The following is a 21,475-nucleotide window of genomic DNA, read 5'->3' on the forward strand; positions in this document are numbered from 1 at the left end:
CGGGAACCGCCAGACGTGAGCCTACTAACCCGATACAACACGGCGAGCACAACATCACCACCTACCGTGTAGTCTCAACAAGACTTAGTTTTCACCCGGCCTTAGGCTCTAACTTCTATTGAACAGAAAACAGGAGAGAGAGAACAAGTCACACATCACCACAGGGAAAAACTCAAAGTTTGTGTGATCCTCTACAAGACACTTTTCAAAGAGAATGCCATAAAAAGGCTGGGGCGGGGGGGGGCTTCAACCTGCATCAGAATCATGTGGGGCTGGGGGGCTGTTAAAACTCAGAATGAACCAGTTTTCGATCCAGTAGGTCTGGAAGGAGGTCTGAAAACCTCTTTAGTGCATTTCCTTAGGCTAAAATACATTTTTTAAGAGCATTTCTAAAAAATTCTCAGGTGGCCCTGGTGCTGCTGGCCCCAGGACCACACATAAAAACCGCTGTTCTAGATTGGCCAAGAGAAGTAAAAACTGCATGTCACCCTTGATGAGATCCCAGGTCAAACACACAAGCAAACCACCACCTGGTCGCAAAAGACCTTCCGGACACAAACAGGGACGCCGGACGATAGATATGGTGATATTTGGGGATTACACTTGGTTTTGTTACGCGTGTTAATGGTACATAGTTATGAAGGAGAAAGGTTCTTCATTTTGATAATGTCTTGCCTAATTTTCTTTCAAGTGGCTCAGAAACAAAAAGTTACACACAGAGATAAAGCAAATACGGTCGCAGCGCTGGAGAGCACCCAAAACACGCCAACTTCTTTTTTTGTATTTATTGCCATTTTATTGTTCAAATTTTTAAGTTTCTTCTTTTTTATTTAGTTATTTTTCAAGTAAAGTTTTTTGTCTATTTCTCCCATCCCAGCCCACCCTGCCCCATGCTCCCCACCTCCCTCCCATTTCCACCCCCCTTAGTTCTCATCCCTGTGTCCTTCATATTTGTTCCTCCAAATTTTCCCCCTTAAATTCCCTTCCCTCTCCCCTCTTGTCACTGTCCCCTTGTTCTCTATTTCAGTGTCTTTGTTTTTATTTTGCTTGCTTGTTTGTTTTGTTGTTTACCTTCCTGTTAAAGGTGAGATCATATGGTATTTGTCAACAACTGGCCTATTTCACTCAGCATAATACTTTCCAGTTCCATCCATATTGTTGCAAAGGGTAGGAGCTCCTTCTTTCTCTCTGCTGCATAGAATTCCATTGTGTAAAAACACACCAACTTTTAACTGGGCGCTTTCCCCTCAACCAGCCCCAAGTGGCCCGTCTTGGTGGCAGGGGCTGGTCTGGGTGGCTGATGGAGTCATGGCTATTGCAGGAGCTGTACACTGGGCTCTGGGGCCACAGACTTTGGGGGGGCTGCTGAGAACCACTGTGGAGCACTGCCTGGGGCAAAGCCTTGGTGGGTTCCACAGGCTGGTGGCCAGGACCCACCCCCAACGGCTTCCCATAATCAGGTCTTATGGGTTTTTTTTTTCCAGCATAAGCAAATCTGTTGCACCTAAAACATGAAAGATAGTTGCCCCAAACTTGCTAAACTGGTTAAGGAAAAAGTGTAAGATCCCCAACAAGTTTAACTCCACTTGAAAGCAACATGAAGGAGCGAGGCCACCCTTACAGAACGTGGTGTGAGGGGAGAGTCCACAGCAGCAGCAGCAGTAGCAGGGCTGGGAGACCCCCACGGCCGCTGAGGGCGGGCGATGAGCCCCGGGAGGGAGAGCTGCGTGACGAGCGGTCCAGGCCCCAGATGGTCAGTGCCAGCCCATCTGGATGGGGGGACACGTGGCTCAAGCTGTGAGCATAGTCATCTCTGGAAAGTGAACCCCAAGTCATAACACTACCGGAAACTTTTCCAAACACAGCATTTGGCCGGGAGCCGTCCCCACGGGCCCCTCACCAAGGGCAGGCCTTTGCCCAAAGGGGAGCCGCCTCCCCTCAGTTGGGTTTCCACGGATGCAGGGCTCGGCTCCCCGTCCTCAGGGGGCAGGTCCCGGGAAGCTCTCAGCTCCCACACGTGCGTTTGCCGCAGTCCCAACCTCCTGTGCCTGCGAACGTGGTCATATTTGGAGATGGGGTCTTTTAAGAAGTAATTAAATTAAAATGAAATCATTAATTAGGGTGGGCTCTAATCCAGTATGGCCAGCAAGAAGATTAGGGGACAAACACAGACACACACACACACACACACACACACACGGAAGACCACGTGAAGACACAGGGAGAGGAGGGCCATTTGCACACCAAGGACAAAAGCCACAGAAGAAACCAAGCCTGCTGATGCCCTCGTCTCAGGTGTTGGGCCCCAAAACGGTGACAAAATTAATTTCAGCAGTTTAAGGCGCGCTGGCTGTGGCCCTCGGCTGCGGCAGCCCTAGAGAATAAACACACTCCTCCTCTTCCAAGAAGCCTGCACAAAACCCCTCAACTCGGGCGGAATTTTTCATTCCCTTCCCACCCTGACAATACAGTCAATTCCTCAAGGTCAACCCCATTCAGCCTCCAAAGGGAACTAGCGGATCTCCAGAACCTCATCAAGAGACTTGGGGTTTCTGTTTGTTTTGGTCTCTCCTCAAAAGAAATACTGGCTTCTCTTTCATGATCGTTTTCAGCTACTGCTGCTTCTAAAAACGCTATTATTTTGCTGGAACTGGAGCTTGATGAATCTATGATTTTTAGAGTGATGTTCGTAAACACTACTTATATGAATCTCAGTAAAGTACTTCTACTTCTTGTGTTCTCTTAATAACGTAGGTGCAGTTCACTTTTAAAGTGTGGGCACAGTTCAGCCAGGGACATTTAAAATGGCAAAGGCGGTTCTAGTTTGCCCAGGACTTTATTTAGTGCAGCTGTAACACCAACGTAAAACTTGTTTTACCGAAACAGCGCTCAGTTTACAAGGGAAGAGACCCAAAGCTGGCCCTGGCACCACAGGCTCCACCACAGAGCCGAGCCCTGGGCAGGCCACCTCTGCGGCCAGCGGCATTCGGTAATTGAGCAAGATATGACCGGTTCCTCCGTGCCAGGCAGTATTTCTGGCTACTTGAAATCCAGAGCAGATTTCTTCCCTCTGTTGTGGTCACTTTGGGAAAGAGGGCCCTGCCACTCCTGGGACACGTGGGCACCCTGCTCGGCTATGACACCAGCCTCCCTCTGACGTGGCCAGAACTGAAGCCCCTCTCCCCTCCCCCAGGCTGTCCTTCCCGGGTCCGTGACAGTGACTGAGGGGCCAGGCAGACACTGTACCTGAATCTGGCTAAGTGACCCATCTCGAAGGAAAACCTCCAGGGGAGGCGGTCCCAGGGTTGTCTTCTGCTCCCAAAAGGACCAAAGCCCTTGAGGGGGGTGCCCACCCCACCAAAGCCCTGGGTCCTAGATCCGGGTGCCCCAGTGAACCGACCTCCCGAACAGGGAGGATTCCCAGAGGCCCCCTGAAGCAACCCACTCCCTTCCCCCAGCCAGAGCCGACAGTCCTGTGTTTCAAACATGGACTTTGGAGACAAACTGCTGGGGATTATGAAAACAGAACTTAAATTGCTTCCACATCTGGAAACCAAACCCAGCAGCCAGCCCCAGGAATTCCAGGCACGTAGGCCGACCAACGCTGCAGGTCAGGGAGACGTTTCCTGTGCGCTGAGTTCCCTGTATCCACCTACCCAGACCCACACACAAGGCTTCTGTCTGCAGCGGCGGCGGCCGGTGGAGCCGCACCTGAGGGAAGGGAAAGCAGGACGGCACCCGGGGCACCGGCCACGTGGCCGGCATCTGCTACGAGCTTTACTGGGTGGTCTGGCTTTCGGCCCCTGAACCCTGGCAAGGACGCGCTGTCTCCCCCTGACAGACAGGGATGTGGTGTCTGGCGTTTAACCCGCTGCCCCCTTAAGTTCCGCTGGCTTTGCTCTCTGCATCCCTCTGTCATCACGCAAAAAGGCAGAGCCACGTGAACCTAAGTCACGAACCCCTAACTTCCATCACCCCATCTAAATTCTCCGAGAAAGATTCCCCAACCACCTGCTGGGCAGGAGTGGCTCCCACCACCAGGTGGGGGGCAAGTCGTGTCAAAAGCCAGCTGACAGGCTGCGCGTGGAAGGGGGCGTGCGTGGAAGGGGGTGCGTGTAAAAGGGGGTGCGCTGCAGGGCCCTCCTGGCTCCTGCCATCTCCTGACAGCTCTCTGGGCTACAAATTACGGCTGCTAAAGACACGGCCATTGGAAGTGAGGGCTTCGGCACGCACCAGTCAGCAGCCTGCGGGCGTGCTTGGGGCTCCGAGGGTCACCACCACATGAGAGGGGCTGAGCGGGAAGGCTCAGGCCAGCTCACCTGAGTCTGGCCGTCCTCGGGGGGTCGGGTGGCATTCCTTCCATGGGGCACCCTCTCCCCGCACTTCCCAGGGAGTGGCCGCTCTCTGCTTCAGGGCGGGCACACCTGAACAGAGTGACCCCACCAGACCGTCTAAAGCCAGGGCAAGTCCCGACCCCAGCCCTCCTTTGCCAAAGAAACCCTCAGGTCTTGGAAGACCAAGTAGAGTGCAGTGTTCACCTGCTGCTCACAGCTGAGGCTCCACGTGACCCCCATTGCTGGAGCAGACACGGGGGGGGGGGAGATCAAGAGGGCCAATGACAGGGTAGGGTGACCCTCCGCCCTGCCCCACCGCACAGAGCTCCCCTCCCTGAGCCCTGCATCTATAATCTGCCAGCACCTCCCATCAGCTCCATGCCCCAGCAGTGCTCCCAGCAGGCTCCGTTCGGGTGTCCCTTTCTGTCCTTCAGCCTTTGCCAGGCCCAGCTACCCAGGCTGTGTGTTCCAGGGGCCCCTGCCTCGCACCAGGGCTGGCCAGAGCCCAGCTGGCCAGAGCTCAGCTTCAGGGCTGCAGGGCAGACTGAGCCGGCCCAGGTCCTTCCCAGGCTGTCCCACAGTGGGGACAGGTGAGGGAACACCAGGTCTGACCACAAGCCCTCGTCTGGGGCTCAGGCGGGAGGAGGCCCCCGGGAAACCTAAGGATACTGAGGGTCCATGCAGACCCCCTCGGAGAGCCTGCGGGCTCCCCACTGGCCTCAGAACCGGGTCCGGCTCTTCAGAGCAGCAACACAGCCCTGTCCAGTAAGACTTGGCCTCAGGACGAGATACCACCCCCCCCCACCCCAAAGCTGCGGTCCAACTTTGCCGCCACCCCCAAGCCTTGGTACATGGGCCCCTCATGCCTGAAACACAGTCCCCACTTTGCCACAAACACCTGGCCCTAAACAAGCCCCAGACGGACACCCCACCCCCCACCCCACCCCCGCCCCCCCCCCCCCCCGCCCCCAGCCCAGAGCTCCCTGAGCCCGACCACTATCCCTGGGCACTCTCTCCCCAGTGGGCCCTTTCTCTGCTCCCGTGACTCTTCCTGGGACGGAAGGAGAGGAGGCACGGCTGGGGCCTCATCCTCAGCCCCACCCACTTAATGCACCATTTTAAGAAGAAGAATTACCTGCTGGGGAAACCTTCCCTTCCAGCCTTGGCACAGCTAACCCGTGGTCCCCTCTGTCCCCAGCCAGGAGCTGTGTGGTAGCCTTGCCTCTTTGGGGTCCCAGAGGAGCCACCGCGCCAGCCTACCTGAGCTCCCGGTAAGCAAAGCCTGCCCCACCCACAGCCCTGTTTCTCAGTGCTGGCTTAACTCACTGCACGCCCCGGTGCACGGCGAGGGGTGAGGTCCATCCTGTACCAGGGACCAAACACCGCCTCCTCAAGGAGGGGCTGCAGACCCCGGGCCCCGTGCACAAACCTCGGGAAGTTGGGCTATTGGCCTACATCAGGATCTGAAGAGGGAGAGGGGCAGAGGGAGACCTCTGAGGAAAACGCGGTGTAAGACCACAGGCAGCATCTTCAGCTAGACAACCCCACGTGGCTGTCCCCAGGGCCTCACACTTGGCCCACCGCCCCCCCAGCGCTGCTCTGACCTTAGCGAGCAGCCCACCCTGTCAGTCTCACCCTCACAGGTCCCCAGGGGCTGACCGCTGGCCCCCTCCCTACCCCTGCAGCCCAGCCATCCTGCTCACACAGGTCCCTGTGCTTTCTCCCTTGCCATTCCCTGCTCAGAACTCCTCCATCCATCCACTTGGAGCAACACCATTGGCTGGCACTCCCAGAGCCCTTGGCTCCTAGCTGAAGAAGCACAAGATTAGGTAGTCTTAAACCATCTGAGAAAGACCAGGAAAAAATACATTTATTAAGCAGCTATCATGAGCTAGAGGTTTTGTGCATCAGTCACTGCTCAGAGGAGAAAACTGGGGTTCAGGGAGATTAGTAAGGTCACAGAGCTGGCAGGGCGGGGATCTGAGCAAGGTCTGGTTCTAGTGCAAGGAGGGCACCGGGAATACTGAAGACTCCTGGCGACGGCAGTGACTAGCACCCAGCCCCGGGGCAGTCTCTCGGGGGAACAGGATTTAGCAAGGCTGATGGCACCAGAACTTGGACTTGAGCTGAAGGCTGTAGGGAGCACAGCACACCAGACCACTGACCACCGTCAGCTGAGGCTTCTGGGGCCTGTGCCACCCTGGCCACGGGGCACAGCCCCCACCCCTTTCCCACCACAAGAAGCTTCAAAGAGGCTGCATGTGGGAAGATTTTAAAGAAAGAGAGAGGAGAGAGGTTTGAAAGAAAATTGCTAAAAGGAAACACATGTGAAAATGAAAACTCAGGCACAATGGGAGTAGGAGAGAAGGAAGAAAAAGATGATGTTCGAGGATTATAAACTGAGTCAGAAAGCCCTGGCACACAGCACCAGTTTCCCTCCTCTATACTGGGAAGGCCAGCGGCCCACTCCCTGCCTCCATCTCCCCTGAAACTCTGGTGGAATGGGGCAGAGCGACCTTAGATGACAGCAGGAAGAGAGAAACAGGGAAAGGTGCCTTGTACGTAATCATGACGATTACGGAGCCATGGCCCATATTCGGTGGAAGAAGAAACTGAGGCTCAGAGAGGCTGCTCGGTATTCCCGAGGTCACACAGCTGGGCAGCTGTAAAGCTGGACTCTGATCCCGGGTTTGCTCAGTGTTCAGGCTCATTCCCTTGGACATTACAGTGCACTTTCATAAAGCCGAACACCGCTACAAGGTGGCTCTGCTCCTTTCCTTGAAGAAACTGGGGAAATTATGTAAGTTCTCTAGAGGTTACCTGGATTTTGTGTTTCACTAAATCCAAGGTGCTTTTGATGTTAAGATGCACTGTTATTTCGAGTACCCCAAGAAAGAAAAGGTGCTGTCAATTAAATTATAACACACCAACACATTCAAATTTGAGATGTTAAAATGTGAAGAAAAGTGTCTTAGAATCTATAAAATATGGAGTACATGTAAGTGGGGGGGTGGGGATCCAGTCCCCATCCCTTAGACGGCATGTGTGCAGCGCAGGGTGGATGACAACTCCACACGTGTGTGTGCACACACACAGACGCACGCCCTGCTGCTGGGAGACCTCCCTTTGCTAGCACCCGAAGCAACATGGTCTCGCAGATCATCACACAACAACGTGCTGGCCAGACCTGCCCTGTCAACGAGAACCCTCGCTTTGCTAGGAGACCATCAATGCAAGGTTACTTGGGCAGAGGCTGCCTGACCACCACCCTCCACCAAGGTGAAGCTGGGTGAACCGCACACCTCTGAGAAACCCAGCTGGATGCGCAGGCAGGACTGCTCCTTGGAAAACTACCCAGCATGCCGGGTTAGCTGCACAGCTTGCACCTTTCTGTCTGGCTCCCCTCCATGTCTCCTGGGGCCCGCAGCCAGCCGGAGCCGCAGTGCTTTAATAAGGCAGATGCTGTGGGCTGGCAGGCGGGCAGCTCTGCTCCACGCTGGCTTTCCAGCTGGGTGCAGGGGGACGGACAGGCAGGCCCCAGCTGCAGGTGTAGGGCAGTGGGCGGGGCGCAGCCCTCGTCTCCTTGGTAGACTGGCCACCGCCCGGCAGAGCAGGTAGCCTCTGGGAGGGAAGAGGTGCAGCCCTAGCCCAAGCCCCGAGGAGATGGCTGTCACCTCGGAGCATGCTTTGCATCTCATTCAGACTGACACGCGGGCACCAGTCACATCACCCCGACCCCCCAGTCTGCAGCTGTAGGGTTGGTTCATTTAAAAACACAAAGGCTGGGGAAGTGGAGCTTGCACCTCCTACAACGGCCCCGGGTGGTGGAGGTTTTGCCCTGCCACCTTCCCGTTTCGGTGTTGACATCCTCCCCGCGAGAAACTCTGTTCGGTGCTAAGGTTGTTCGTCACAAGACTCAAACCAGTAGCAGCTTGTAGGGACTAAACTAACAGCTCACTCCTATGCCAGGCACTGTTCTGAGTGCTTTTCATACATGTACGTATTTGATCCACAAAACAACCGTGTGAGGGAAATACTAGTAGCATCCTGCTCATTTCACAGATAGGAAATCGAGGCACAGAGACGTTAAATAATTTGCCTAAGTTTCCACAACCAGCAACTGGCTGAGCCAGGATTTGAACCCAGGTGCCGGACCGCCGGAGTCCAGGCTCTTGGGCACTGCACTACCCTGCCTCTCTGGCTACCTCACCACCCACCGCCTGCCAATCGAGCAAGTGTCAAACCCGCTCCGGCAGCTCAGATCACGTGGCTCTTTTCTCTTCACCACTGCCCTGTGACGTTGGCTGTGTCACCAACCCCGTTCCACAGACAGGCAAGCCGGGGCTCAGAAAGGTGAGGCAGCTGCCCAAAGGAGACGACCAGCAAGCAGCAAAGCCAGCATCCCGATCCGTGCATTTTCTGACTCTGTATGTCCTCCTACCATCACAGGCACTGAGCGTGAGATAAAGGCCCCGGCGTGTCAAGGTAGGCGTTCCTCCCAGGAACACCAGCGATCAGGAGGGATAAGCTTGCTCCTTCTCTCTTCTATCCTGAGGGGGAGGCGGAGTCTGGCAGTGAAGAGCAGACCCCAAGCCCACCGCAGACAGCACAGGCCGCTTGAAACGTGGCTTCCCTTTGTACGTGTGACAGGCTTGCAGAGCGCACAGAGTGGGGTGACCAAAATGACTCAGGAATAAGAGTTCCCACCCACGCTCCTACACTCGAGTTCTGTTTAGGTCTTCCTCTTTCTGATCCCTTAAAAAAGAAACGTTCCCATGAGCAGAGCCACAGATATTAACGGGAACAGCTACAGAGTTTTTGTTTTCATTTGAATCATGTTTACATTGTAAGGAAAGAACCCACTTTTCTGGGACAATGAAGCATGTTGAAACCATTAAAAAATATGCCCAACAGTCAGAAAACGTCCCATTTCTTGACAGACGTCAAGACGTGGGGTTCCTAGTACTGGTCTGCTAGACAGAGCTGGGGCTGGAGGTCACCTGGACCCCACAGCTCTGGACCACACACTGCCTCCTGGGACCTCTGTGTGACACTCCGAGAAGGAACACTGTTCCTGTTGCCCACTTTCACCTTCTTCTACACACCCACACGCTGGGGGCCTAGGCTGGACAGACGCTCCTTAGGAGACCAGGGCCCCGAGGGAGCGAAAAGGGGGGCCTGGGCACCCAGGGGCTCAGGAAGATCAGGAGCTCAAGGAGGCGATGAGGAAACAGAGCCCTGGGGGAGGCTGCCGGCGACTCTGTGAGCCTCGAGTGCTGAAGGTGCCCAGCCCTGATGGCACTGACTGGTGGGGGCGGGAGATCGCCCCGACTCTGCCAGCTTAGGGTGCATCAGCTGGGTGGGTTTTGCAGGTATCGATTTGTGTGGTGGAAATAACAGTCTGGCAAGAACTGTTTCCACATTCATGCGGCCAAGCTTATCTGATACAGCCCTGGGCTAAGGGCAGGGCTAAGCGCAGGAAAGTCCTCGGCAGCCATGACCACACACAGACACCTCTCTCAAGAAACGCCTTAATGCCCAAATCCCTCAACAGCTATGGCTTGAACTGGACAGACCAATGAAATGCATCATGTGCCGATGGATTTCTAGAATCGACTGCACTGTCCTCCTGGGATGCTGGGCTGTGTCCTGGCTACATTGGGCAGCCACCTAATTTCTACCTGCTTCACTCTGCGATCGCAGAGGCCTCCCAGCAGTTCCGTGGACATGTCTCACCAGCCGTGGTCCCGCCTTAGGGACACTGCCGATGCTCTACCTCTTCAGTCAAGATGTCACCTCCTCAGCGAGGACTTCCCTGCCCACTCCATTTCAAAACAATACCTCGAACAGCGCTCCCCAGCCTCCCTGCCTTCTCTCCTGCCATCCCACACACTGCAGGTTCTACCTGTGCGCCCGCCCCTCTGCTGGCCGTCGCAGGAGCTCCATGGAGGCAGGGACTGCGGTCTGCTGTTCACTGCAGAATCTCCAGTGCCCAGCACAGAATTGAGCACAAATCAGATGCTCAAATATTTGTTTAATAAAGAAATCGCTGTGCCGGGCATGTGATGGGCAAACAGAAATGGGGAAGGGTCTGTGCCCTAGAATGCTATCTGGTGCAGGACACCACCAGCCCACGCAGGGATGTAACTCCTGAAGTGATCGGACAGGTGTGTGCCTAAAGAGACTTCAACGAGGGTGCCGCCTCCAGCTGTTTGTATATTCTGCAGAGTTAAAACTTTCTTCGGCACAACCTGAGAGTGCTCTGCTTACTGAAGGCTCTACCACAGAGTATAATATAGAAATTATACTTCAGTACAAGTTACTGAAACCTTAAACTTAATTCACAGGCACTACAACAGAAAACACCTTAATTTTTCTATTCTTCAAGGTCAAAACAAAGTCTCATCTTTCTCTCTCTACCCCCCAGAAAACGGGGTGTTCTAAACACCCCATTTGAGGTGATGAGATGAGATGAGACGCCAATGAGATGAGATAGATGAGATGCCAATGCTCTTATAAAGACAAGTCAATCCTCTGCAAAGAGAGATCTTAAGACGCCCATAACCCACTTCAGTATTGATCCTCAGCCTTTTAACAGTTTAAGCTGACCACAGACCTCTGTTTCTGTTGGGTTGGCCAAAAAGTCTGTTACATTTTTTTCTGTATGATGGCTCTAGGAGCATTAGGTTGCCTGTAACATCATTCGAAGTGATTTTGTTAGACTGTCTTGTGACAGCTGTCATGTCAGCGTGTGTTTTAAAAAACCTTAATCAAAATTGGTGAACTTTTGTGCAGCCATTTTCGTATTGAAGATGGAAGAACACATACAATGTTTCAGCATATTATGCATTATTATTCTGAGAAAGGTAAAAACACAACTGAAACGCAAAAAAGATTTGTGCAGTGACTGAGAAGGCACCAGTCACGGAGAAGGTGCTGTGACTGATCAAAGGTGTCAAAAGTGGTTTGTGACCTTTCATGCTGGAGATTTCTTGCTGGACGATGCTCCACAGTTAGGTAGACCAGTCGAAGTTGACAGGGATCAAATTGAGACATTAATTGAGAACAATTCATGTTATACCATGCAGGAGATAGCCAACATGCTCCAAATATCCAAAGCCATAATGTTATTGGTAAAAATGGAAAACATGGCCAACACAATATACAGTGAAGTGAAATTGCGAAGCACCTCAAAGCAGGATCAGTTGTGCAGTGTCTCCTGGCAAAACAGCCACTTGGGTAGGAGAGGGGGCAGTGTGCTTTAGGGAAGGGCACAGATGCTCTGAAGAGAGGGCAAGTGGAAGGGAGAGCTGGGGAGGGGCAGCGGAATATCCACCAGGAGTTCTCAAGCTGCAGCCCACAGCCTCCGCAGGGCAGGCTACTCCACGTCCCCTAATATCTTCTCCCTTTTCTTCCTTCAATCAACTAAAAGTCATTTCCATAAATAGACTCCAGGTAGTTTCTCCTACTGCTCTTCCTTGGAACAAAGGTCACACCTGCCAGCCTGCTCACCTGGCCTGACTGGCTTAGTCTCTCCCCTAGACACACTCTTATCTCTCATGTTGGACTTAGTCATCCACCCACACCCCCACCAAAGCCCAGGGCCCCCCAAATTACAAAGCTTTCCCCCCAGTAGGCACTTGCCCAAGCTATGCTACCTACTACTCGAGTCTCAGGTTCTTCTTCACTGGCTTCCCTCCTTCCCCCAGGCCATACTCAGGGGGCCTCCTGGGGACCTCGGAGACAACTCACAGTAACCTACCAGCTCAGAGGAGTTAGGCAGGGAGCAATTCCACCCAAGTTTTCAGTCTCCCATCCGCCTACAAACATCTCAAGGGCAGGGAAACAGCTGTGTGTAGTAGCCCCTGGACACATAACTAGCATTTCATGAGGGCCAGCTTAGTGGTGTGAGGTTTGGACCCAGTCTGCCTGGGTAAGCTGGTGCTGGGCAGGTGGCAAGACCCCAGTCAATGGCAGGGACTCACAGGACTCCCTCCTTCCAGGCTGAGTTAGATGGTTACAGGCAGGAGGGAAGACAGAGACGCCTACTGCAGAGGCCTCAGAGGGTTACACAACTGGTAACCCTCCTCCCTTTGAGATTCCTTTTTCCACGACCTGGCATCACTATAACCACATTTCACCAGGGGAAGGACCTGGGGATGCCCCAGAGGATGTGCCAGCCCCACCTCCTTCCCAGGAGGCCAAGCGATCAGCAGCTGCCTCTAGGAAGGGTGGACAGAGATGTGGTGATCACCAGAAACCAGAAACCAGCCCACTGGTTTGCTACGCCAGGACGTAGGCTGAGTTAAGGAAGGTGACCTAGAAATAAGTCAGTTACGGAACACTGGCATGTCCCTCAGGGCCGAGTAATGTGCCACACACCTAGCCACCTGTGGAGGAGTAGGGCTGGGGAAATGGGGAAGGAGGTACACTGGTGGGTGTGCAGGGAGGAAAAGGAAAAAACGTCCAGGGCTGAATAGGGACCAGGTTCCCACAGCACAGACACGGTTGTCCAGAGACTGCTCTGCCAAGACCCTTGTCGCCCGCAGAGAAGCCACTGTGACAGCTACAGCTGGGTCAGACCTGCTGGCTCTCGGGGAGCGAGGGGGTAGGAGTGGCACACACGTCGGGCCTCCACAGCATCTCGGCTGGGAAGGGGCAGGACCTGCCCCCAAACCCCTAACTGGGCTGGCCCTCACTCTTGCCCAGCAGAGCCCCTCGGAGAGGTGAGGGGGACAGGGTAACAGGCTTGGCGCAGCCTCAAACTGCGGGAAAACTTCGCTCGCGCATAGGCGGCGTCAGGACTCGGCGGGGGCAAGCGCAGAGCTCAGCAACACCCAGCTCGGAGGAGCAGGCACGCTGGGAGCGGAGGGGAGACGAGGGGGTCCCAAAGTGGGTGTCCGGACAAACTAGCCCCCTTCGCAGGCAACTACATCCCCCTAGAACAACTTTTTGAAACTGCGCCTAAGAGAGAAGCGGTTACCTCTTTCCGCGCCTGGGAGCTAGTCCTGCCCACCCTCGAACCTGGGTGCAGGCAGAGGGCCCAGAGTGGGCAGCGGTTTCTCCGCCGTGGCCTAGCGAGCCAGGGTGCAGGTAACTCGACCTCCCCGGCCAAGGCCAAGAGGGCGGACACTCCCGGGACAGGAACTGGAGCCCGTGCTCCGGGAACTTCCCTGGCCCAGGGGCTGCGGTCCGAGCCAGGTGCGCGTCCCCAGAGCCCCGCGAGCCCGAGCCCTTCGGCCGCCGCTTACCTGGCTCCCGGGGGCCGGCGGGGTGCGCATCCCCGCTCTGGCCGCGGGTCGGTGCGCTGCAGCCGGGCGAGAAGCGGGCGGACGCGGGTCAGCGGAGTGGGAAGGGACGTGGCGGGCAGCGCGGAGGGAGCAGGAACGGCCCGCACCGCGCCGCGGCAGTTCCCTCCGTTCAGCTCCAGTTGAAGGCGCCGGCCCCGCCCCCACCCGCGCCGGTTGCCGGGAGACCCGCGTGGGCCGAAGGGTTCTTTGTATCAAAGCCGCGGCGACATCACAAGGCGCCCCGGAGCGGCAACCGAAAGGGCGGGGCTTTCGAGCGGGGGCGGGGCCTAAAGAGGAGGAAACACAGCCCAGGAACCTCAGGCACGGGGGCGGGCCCAGGTAGCCCCGCCCCCTAAGGTAGAGGCAGGTGGCTGGGGCAGCACTGACCTATGGTGTCGCGGCAGCCAGGCCGGACTCTAGGGCCATCCCTCCCTGGAGGCGCTTCAGCGGGTGGAGCTCGCCCCGGCCCTCTGGAACGAGTGCTGCAATGTTAAGCCCGCCTGGTTTGGGGCTGCCCCTGCCTTTGGTTTGAGGAAGAAGGCATCTGTAAACACGCGCCTGCCTGGCGGGCTCTGTGGCCGCTGCTGTTCATTCTACTTTACTCTCACTGTTTGTGGTCACCGCACTGCGAGAGTCTGGCCAAACTTTCCAGGCTCACGTTTGCGTGTACAAAGACCTAGCAACCTCAGCCCCCGACTTCTACCACCATTACCACCAGCAGCCTGAGTTTGGTGGCTCCTAAATTGATGTTTATTCTAGATCCCACCCACAACCTTCCCAGTTGTTTTCTTAGCAGAGGTGTCCCACGTGTGGCCCAGGATGGCTAAGAATGCGGCCCAATGCAAAATCGTAAATTTACTTAAAACTTTTCTTTTGCTCATCAGTTTTCATTAGTGTTTGTTCATTCAATGTGTGGCTCAAGACAACTCTTCTTTTTCCAGTGTGACCCACAGACTCCAAAAGGTCAGACACTCTTGGATAGAGTCAAAGTTGTCTTTATATGCAGTTGCAGCCCAGTAATACAACCAAGAGGCAACAAGAACTAAAACAAAAAGGGAAGGGCCCCTCCTGTTGAATTATATAGTAAATACATTATGTTGAAAAAGCTCCTCCCCTCATAACTCTTCACTATGCTCTGGATTAAAAGAAGGCAAAGATGCAAGCAGCAAATATTGTGAACATGGTTTCCCTTTGACTTATTGCATTGTTGTAACTGGGGAGGAGCAGACTTATCTTCCTATTTTCCAGCCCAGATGGACATGAAGCCACCTTCCCCTTTTCTGAGTTCTCACTGACCAACCAGGTAGCACTTTGGTACTGTCAAGGCCTGTCGCCAGCTGGATGCTCTCAGCAGCACTGACACACACATGCACACACACACAGCTTTTCAACTTTTCTGGCCCCTTCTCTCTGGCTCTCTGCTCTCAAATTTCTTCTCCCCAATATCTCTGCAAATAAATTCCCAGTCACCCCTTTGTTCACCAGGGCCTGACTCTAAGGCATCCCACTGGGGCTCTCCAAAAAGAACCGCATTAGCCAGAGGCAGAGCTCCTGGCAAGGGGTCCAGTGAGGGGAGGCTGGAGTGGGTGGGGCTGAGGTGGAAATTCTGCTGCCACTGCTGTGCCTTGCAGTTCAGAGATCCCTATATGGGGGCCACAGACTCCTTGTGTCAACCCACATAGTCCTAACAAGCAGGAATGCCGTGGTATATCATAAAGAGCCCTGGCTTTGGACTCAGACAGACCTGAATTTGAATTCTATTTGCCATCCGTGAGTCCTGAGACAAGTTATGTAACCTCTCTGAAACTCAGTGTCTTCATCTGCAAAATGGGAATAGCAGTGTCTGCCGCGTTGGTTGTGCTTCCTGGCACAGTGGGCGCACTTCATTTTAGGCACTCCTCAAAGGTGTGGTACAGGAATGGGCCCATGTACCCTGGGCCTGCTATATATGCCTTCCCAGCTCCACCCTGAGACCTTAGTTCAGCCCCCTCTGTGAAGTTCAGGGGTGTGTTGGAGTCCAGGGGTTCTATCTGGGTTTCCCTGCTTCCCTTTTGAGTCTCATGTTGCCCCTAAGGACTACAGGGCTCCAGGAGGCAGGTCACATGACAGAATCACCCAGAACTGAGAAGAGTGGCAGAAACCCAAGGTAAGAATTGCTTCTCCTGGTATTGTTCCAGCAAAAGTCAAGGGAGACAGCCGGCCTTGCCAAGTCCCCTCCCTGCCACCACCAAAGATAGCCTGATTGACACTTTAAGAGCTTTACAGAGCAGGGGTGCTAGTGGTCCCCCTCTATTTTTCTCATAAGTAGTGGGACGGGAAGTGTCTCCTGGTATTTGCTGTGAAAAGCAGCATGACAGAGAGGAAAGTCACAAGACGCCAGCACAAACGCTTCTGAGTCTGAAGCCTGCCCAGTTGTATGGTTTGTAGTGGGAAAGTCACCTACTGCTTCAGAGCCTCGGTCTCCACCTCTACAAAATGGAAAGAAGACCTTTCCTCTTGCAGTTTAAATGAAGTGATAAAAACAAGTGTCTAGCACAATGCCTCCCATGCTGCAGGCACTCAATAACTAGTGGCTCCTAGCTGTTGCCAGCAGCATGAATGAGCCCTAGTGTGGCTCAGTGATTAGATGCATGAGCTCCGGAGCCAGACCCAAAGGTCCTACCTTGGCTTCAGCCCCTGTAGCTGGATGACCCTAGGCAAGTTTAATTCCCAGTGTCTCCGTTTTCTCATCTGTAAACTGGAGATAGTATGTATTTAAGGGTTGTTGTGAGGATAGAAGTAATCAGGACTCATAATAAAATAGGACCTGGCACATAACAGGTGCTCAATAAACAGTATCAATTACCATATGGCATGAGCCTGGGAAGAGCTGAGGTGAGGATTAGCCCCTGAAGCAGCTTGTGGCAGAATTTAGGACTCTGGCTTTGGGGAGGAGCCCTGACATCTTTCACGGGATCCAGAGAAGCAGTGATCAGTTCTTTTTTTTTTGGGGGGGGGGGTGGTCAGGGGAGGTTGTGTCTGAAAAGAAATGTGGGAACTGAGGGCTCCAGCCCAAGCCAGGGCTCCCAAAGGACTCATTATCCCCTATTCGAATGCGGACGAGAACTCTTAGCCCTGCTTCCTGAGCACAGCTATGAGCCTGGGGGCAAATGGACCCCTGAGTTAGCTACCCTGATCCTTTAGGATGGGTGTGTTTCAGATGTCATAGAATTCAACCATTTTAACCTAAGAAGAGTCTCTGGGTAAATATCTAATGAACTCTTCCCCATTTTACGGGTGGAAAGACAGAGGATCAGAGAGGGCTGGGAATTTGCCCAAAGCCACACAACGAGATATATCAGACAGGCAGGGACTGAAACTCGGGCTCCAGACTACAGTGCAGGCCCCTCCCCTTTCCACTCTGACTGGGAAGCTTTACTGATGGGGTAACACAGGCGGGGCTTGGGGAGTGGCAGGGCGTGGGCTCCTTCACAGTGCTCAAGAGTCCCCCGGGGGGGGGGGGGGTCTGCCTTGCCTTTTCAGGAGGAGGAACCATCTCATTAAAAACAGAAACTCTCTCCCAGGGAAGGATTCAAGAATAATTTTCAGAGGGCAAGTCATGCTGATTAATTTTCTTAATGTCACAAAACTGACTCTGCCATTGTCGATATGGGCATGCACCCATGATGTGGAAATGCCAAAGCCAGGGAGAAGCAGAGAGAATGCTGACCAGCAGGAGTTACTATTGTCTAGAAACTGATGGGGACGGAAAACACGCGGTCATTCGGGAGATCCAGGCGAGGGAGAAGAACGGAAAGTTCTCTCTGTGCCAGAGCTGCCTACCTATGTCTGTTTTCCCTCTGCTGTCACCAGGCAGGAGTCAGCTCAGCATCGGCTGGCCGGGGCAACACGGAAAGGTGGGCTAAGCACATGTGGCGTCATCATAAAGAAAAAGGGCTCTCTGGTCATGACTAAAGCATTAACATTAGCCAAGCAACTGACACCAACCAAGATTAATTAGCCAACTGAACAAACAAAAAACAGCTGCACAAATAACAACAGTGCTAAAAAAAAAAACAGCATTAGGTCCAGTGGTTCTCAAACAGGGTTCCTCAGGGTTCTGTGGGAACCCTGCAAAAGAAAGGAGACGCTCCCAGTGAGCAAAAGCTCCACTTCTGTCCACTTCACACGTAGACTTCATGTGAATAAAGTAGTTACATATGATGTCAGGTGAACAAAGGGCTCTGTGGCTTTCAAGGTATTTCAGATCACTGGTCTGGTATGGCTGACTATTCCTTCCCAAACAGGGCAGTGAGTCTCGGGGGTGGGGAATGGCCTTCCCTTCCCACCGGTGCAGAGTCAGTTAGTGGCAGAACCAGGGTTAGGGTGGAGCCTCAGGACTTCGTCCAGTGCTGGCCAAGACGGGCCTCAGTCCTCAACTGGGATTGGCAACACCGGTCAAACCCTGTCACACGGAACATCATTTCTGTCCGGCCACAGTGTCACCAGCAACTGCTCTGTGTGTGGGAAAGCCTTCCACGCAGCTGGCTCAGCTTTGCCGCGTACACTGTCTTCCCACTTTGCCTGTTGAGGGCCCTGAACTCCACAGTCAGGAAACGTCAGCCCTGGATGTAGTCTCGGCTTTCCACCCCAGAGGACAGCGTCAACCTCTGGTGCCTTGTGCACTGGCTTCGGAAAGGGACACAAGCACTAATGAAACAGGCAGGGCCCAGGGGCCGAGGCCCAGGGACCGAAGAGGCCTCCTGACCCGGAGAGGAAGTAACTCCCAGTCTCCCACTCAGAAAAATGGGCAGGGCGCCTGAATCCCAGAGCCCTCCCACTCCAGCGGGTGCTCGTCCAAGGGCCCTGCACTGGGCAGGGAAGAGGAGGGCACCTGGGACCATTCCTTCCTCTGGAAGCTGTGAGCTGGATGGCACGTTGCTGAGATCCCTTCTCGTTCTACAGCCCCAGGCTAGCTTGGGAACAGACCCTGGACCCGGGTCCGCATCCTGAGAAAGGAACCCCCTTTCCACTGGCAAACACCTCGGTGTTGGTGAGTGTCCTTTGGCCGAGGCGCCGTCAGCAGTCTGCCCCTGGGGCTGGGCTCCCTCATAGCGTCTGGCTGGACACTATGCAGACGGGTGGGACCAGGTCTTACTGACTCTGGCCCCAGACGAGTGTTTGGTGAGGCCGAGCTCTATTTTTGTCAGCCTGCGCACACAATGGAGTTTCTTACTCATGCACACCCAACAAGAGGGAAAATGGTGAGAAAATGTACGTTTCCTCTGACTCATTCACCCATCTACGAGGAGGGGGTGGCGGCAAGGAGGGAGTGAACGGCTCTTTTGACCTGAACTGGTGAAGACGAAGAGGAAAAACTCCTCTTTCCTCTACTCTCCATCAAGTCAGGAGATGGCAAAACCAGGAGCGCATCCCCCCCTCCACTCCACACTCCCCACCTCCTCCCAGACCAGGCAGCCTGCGTCTCGGACTGCTAGGAGTGGAGGGTAAAGCAGTGGTTCCCACTGCACTGCACAACCGACTCGCCTGGGGAAGCTGAAACAAGTCAGTGCCTGGGTCGGACCCCACAGCAACGGAATCCAAACGTCTAGGGTGGGAGCCACGTGTTCACTGTGTTTGAAATCCCCAGGTGATTCCCATGCAAACAAGTGTGGGCCCTGCTTTGCTGAAGGCTTGCTGACTACAGTGGGAGGTGGAGCAAGCACAGGTGAAGGCATCGTTCATTCGTTCATTCATTCACACAGGAAAACCATTTCACGGACATTTCGTGAAGATCGGTTGTGTGCCAGACCCTGTTTAAGGTGCTGGAGATAGGGCTGCGATGATCGGTTCTCGCACAGCTTACATTCTGGTGAGGAAATCAGATGACGAACAAATAAATGAACAAATGATATACATGACGCCTGCTCTGAAGAACACCTAACCAGCGTAGGTGACAGAGAAACTTTGGGGACAGAGGGTCACTTTCACCCCGGACTTAATTACTGTCTTTAAAGATTTTATTTAGTTATTTTTAGACAGAGAGGAAGGGAGGAAGAAAGAGAGGACGAGAAACATCAATGTGTGGTTGCCTCTCATGCGCCCCCTGCTGGGGACCCGGCCCACAACCCAGGCCTGTGCCCTGACTGGGAATTGAATCCGTGACCCTTTGGTTCACCAGTTCGCCTTAAGGCTGGTACTCAGTCCACTGAGCCACACCAGCCAGGGCCTCACCCCAGATTTAGACACTGATTTTTGCCCCAGGAAAGAGTGGCTGTGCCCCTTCTTGTTGCATTGCACTTTATCCCACTTTCTGGCTAAAACAGCTTCCACCTGACAATCCTCGAGGTCCCGCCTCCCGCCCGTCACAGGGCCCTCCTCGGCACACGTCACCCTCGACTCCTCTTCCTCCCTTCTGTCAGCAATGACGTTTGACCCAGGGCCTGGGCAAGGTACATGACCCTGCAAGGACCATTCACATTTAACCCACAGACAGGTTTTAGGCTTGTGGGGTGCATGAGAGGTCATGTGCAACAGTGGAGAGAACCCCAAACTCAGGGTCAGAAGACCTGGACTTGAGGCCTGGCTGGGCCACGTACTGGCACAGGGCCAGTCACGTCACCTCACCGAGCCTCAGTCTCCTCTTCAGTCACATGGAAAGGGCCTGACAGACTGTGAGACGGGGATCAGCAGTGAACGAGAAAAAGCCGAGGACTTTTGGAAAGTGCCTTGCAAATATGAGAACTTTTTAGACGTTATCATCACCTAGGCCTTTACGGACATGAAATCACAGTGCCTGAATGGTGGAAAAGATCCCACTTTACAACCGAGAAACTGAGGCCTAGAGAGAAGTCATGACTTACCCACAGTCCCAAAGCTTGTGATGGCAGAGGACCCACCTGAGCCCAGAGGGGGGAGCGGATGGGAGTAGACTAGGGGTGCTATCTTAGTATTGCACATTTTTTAAATTTTTAAAAATTGATTTCAGAGAGAGAGAGAAACATTGATTTCTTGTTCCACTTATTCACACATTCATTGGTTGCTTCTTGCACATGCCCTGACCAGGGATTGAACCCACAAACCCTGGTGTATCAGGACGACCTCTAACCAACTGAGCTACACGGCTAGAGCCACTGTCAAACAGTTTATCTCCTCTGTCCACTAAACAAACTCCTATTCATCCTTCAAAACCCCACTCAGGTGTGACCTACTAGGTAAAGCCTTCCCCCACAGCACCCCTGGACTCCTAGGGCTGTGCAGTCAGCAGGTGCACACACGTGTGTGCTGGGTGTGCAAACTTACCAGTGAGACCCTGCACTCGAGATGCTGAGGTCCAAATGCTGCCCCATAGCCCTTAAAGCTGCATCCTCAAGCTGTGGTTTCTGTCTACACTGGGTCAGAGAGGGTGGTGGGGTCCCACACCCGCCTCTGCTAACTTCAAGCCCAGGCCTCTTCTTCATCCCCACAGCCTGGCAGTTGGGCTGTGCTCACTGCCAGGTCACCCCATGCCCTGCCCAGAGCTGCTCTGGAGGGCAGCCTGCCTGCCACCTGCCCACGGGGGCTCTCCAGGAGGCTGTGGTCCATGAGGCCCTCCGAGCACTACCCCAACTTAGTCACTGCCCACTCCTCTGGTCCTGTGAGGTCTCCCTGTATCCTGGTTCTCAGCCTATAAATAGGACTTAGGAGAAGATCACTCCAGGGTGGTGGTCATTAATCTGAGGAATTTACCCCCTTCCTGAGAAGAGCATAACTTTTGACAAGGAAGGTAGTAAATGAAGACAACTTTACATCTTATTTCAGACCAGAAGGACATAGAGTAAAGGGCTTATAATTCCACTTTGAAAGCAAACACAGTCCCCCTACAATTGTGTC

General features: G+C 54.1%; 1 protein-coding gene across 4 annotated transcripts in view; it reads right to left on the reverse strand.

The window, feature by feature from the left end:
• The window catches only part of RAB11FIP4 (RAB11 family interacting protein 4), a 35,662-nt gene extending 21,790 nt beyond the window's left edge, over nt 1-13,872 (reverse strand). For 2 of the 4 annotated variants that reach the window (XM_037146799.2, XM_053656763.1), the window contains exon 1: nt 13,586-13,872. In XM_037146799.2, coding sequence (XP_037002694.2) covers nt 13,586-13,615 — 30 coding nt within the window. In that variant the 5' untranslated portion in view covers nt 13,616-13,872. Of the gene's footprint in view, nt 1-4,319; nt 4,341-13,585 lie in introns of those variants that run through there. The other 2 variants (XM_037146801.2, XM_053656765.1) reach the window with 2 other exon arrangements.
• Between the last annotated feature and the right edge of the window lie 7,603 nt (nt 13,873-21,475).

Source organism: Artibeus jamaicensis, unplaced genomic scaffold, assembly GCF_021234435.1.
Source record: "Artibeus jamaicensis isolate MK-2021 breed Jamaican fruit bat unplaced genomic scaffold, CSHL_Jam_final contig_1998, whole genome shotgun sequence".
NCBI classification, from domain to species: domain Eukaryota; kingdom Metazoa; phylum Chordata; class Mammalia; order Chiroptera; family Phyllostomidae; genus Artibeus; species Artibeus jamaicensis.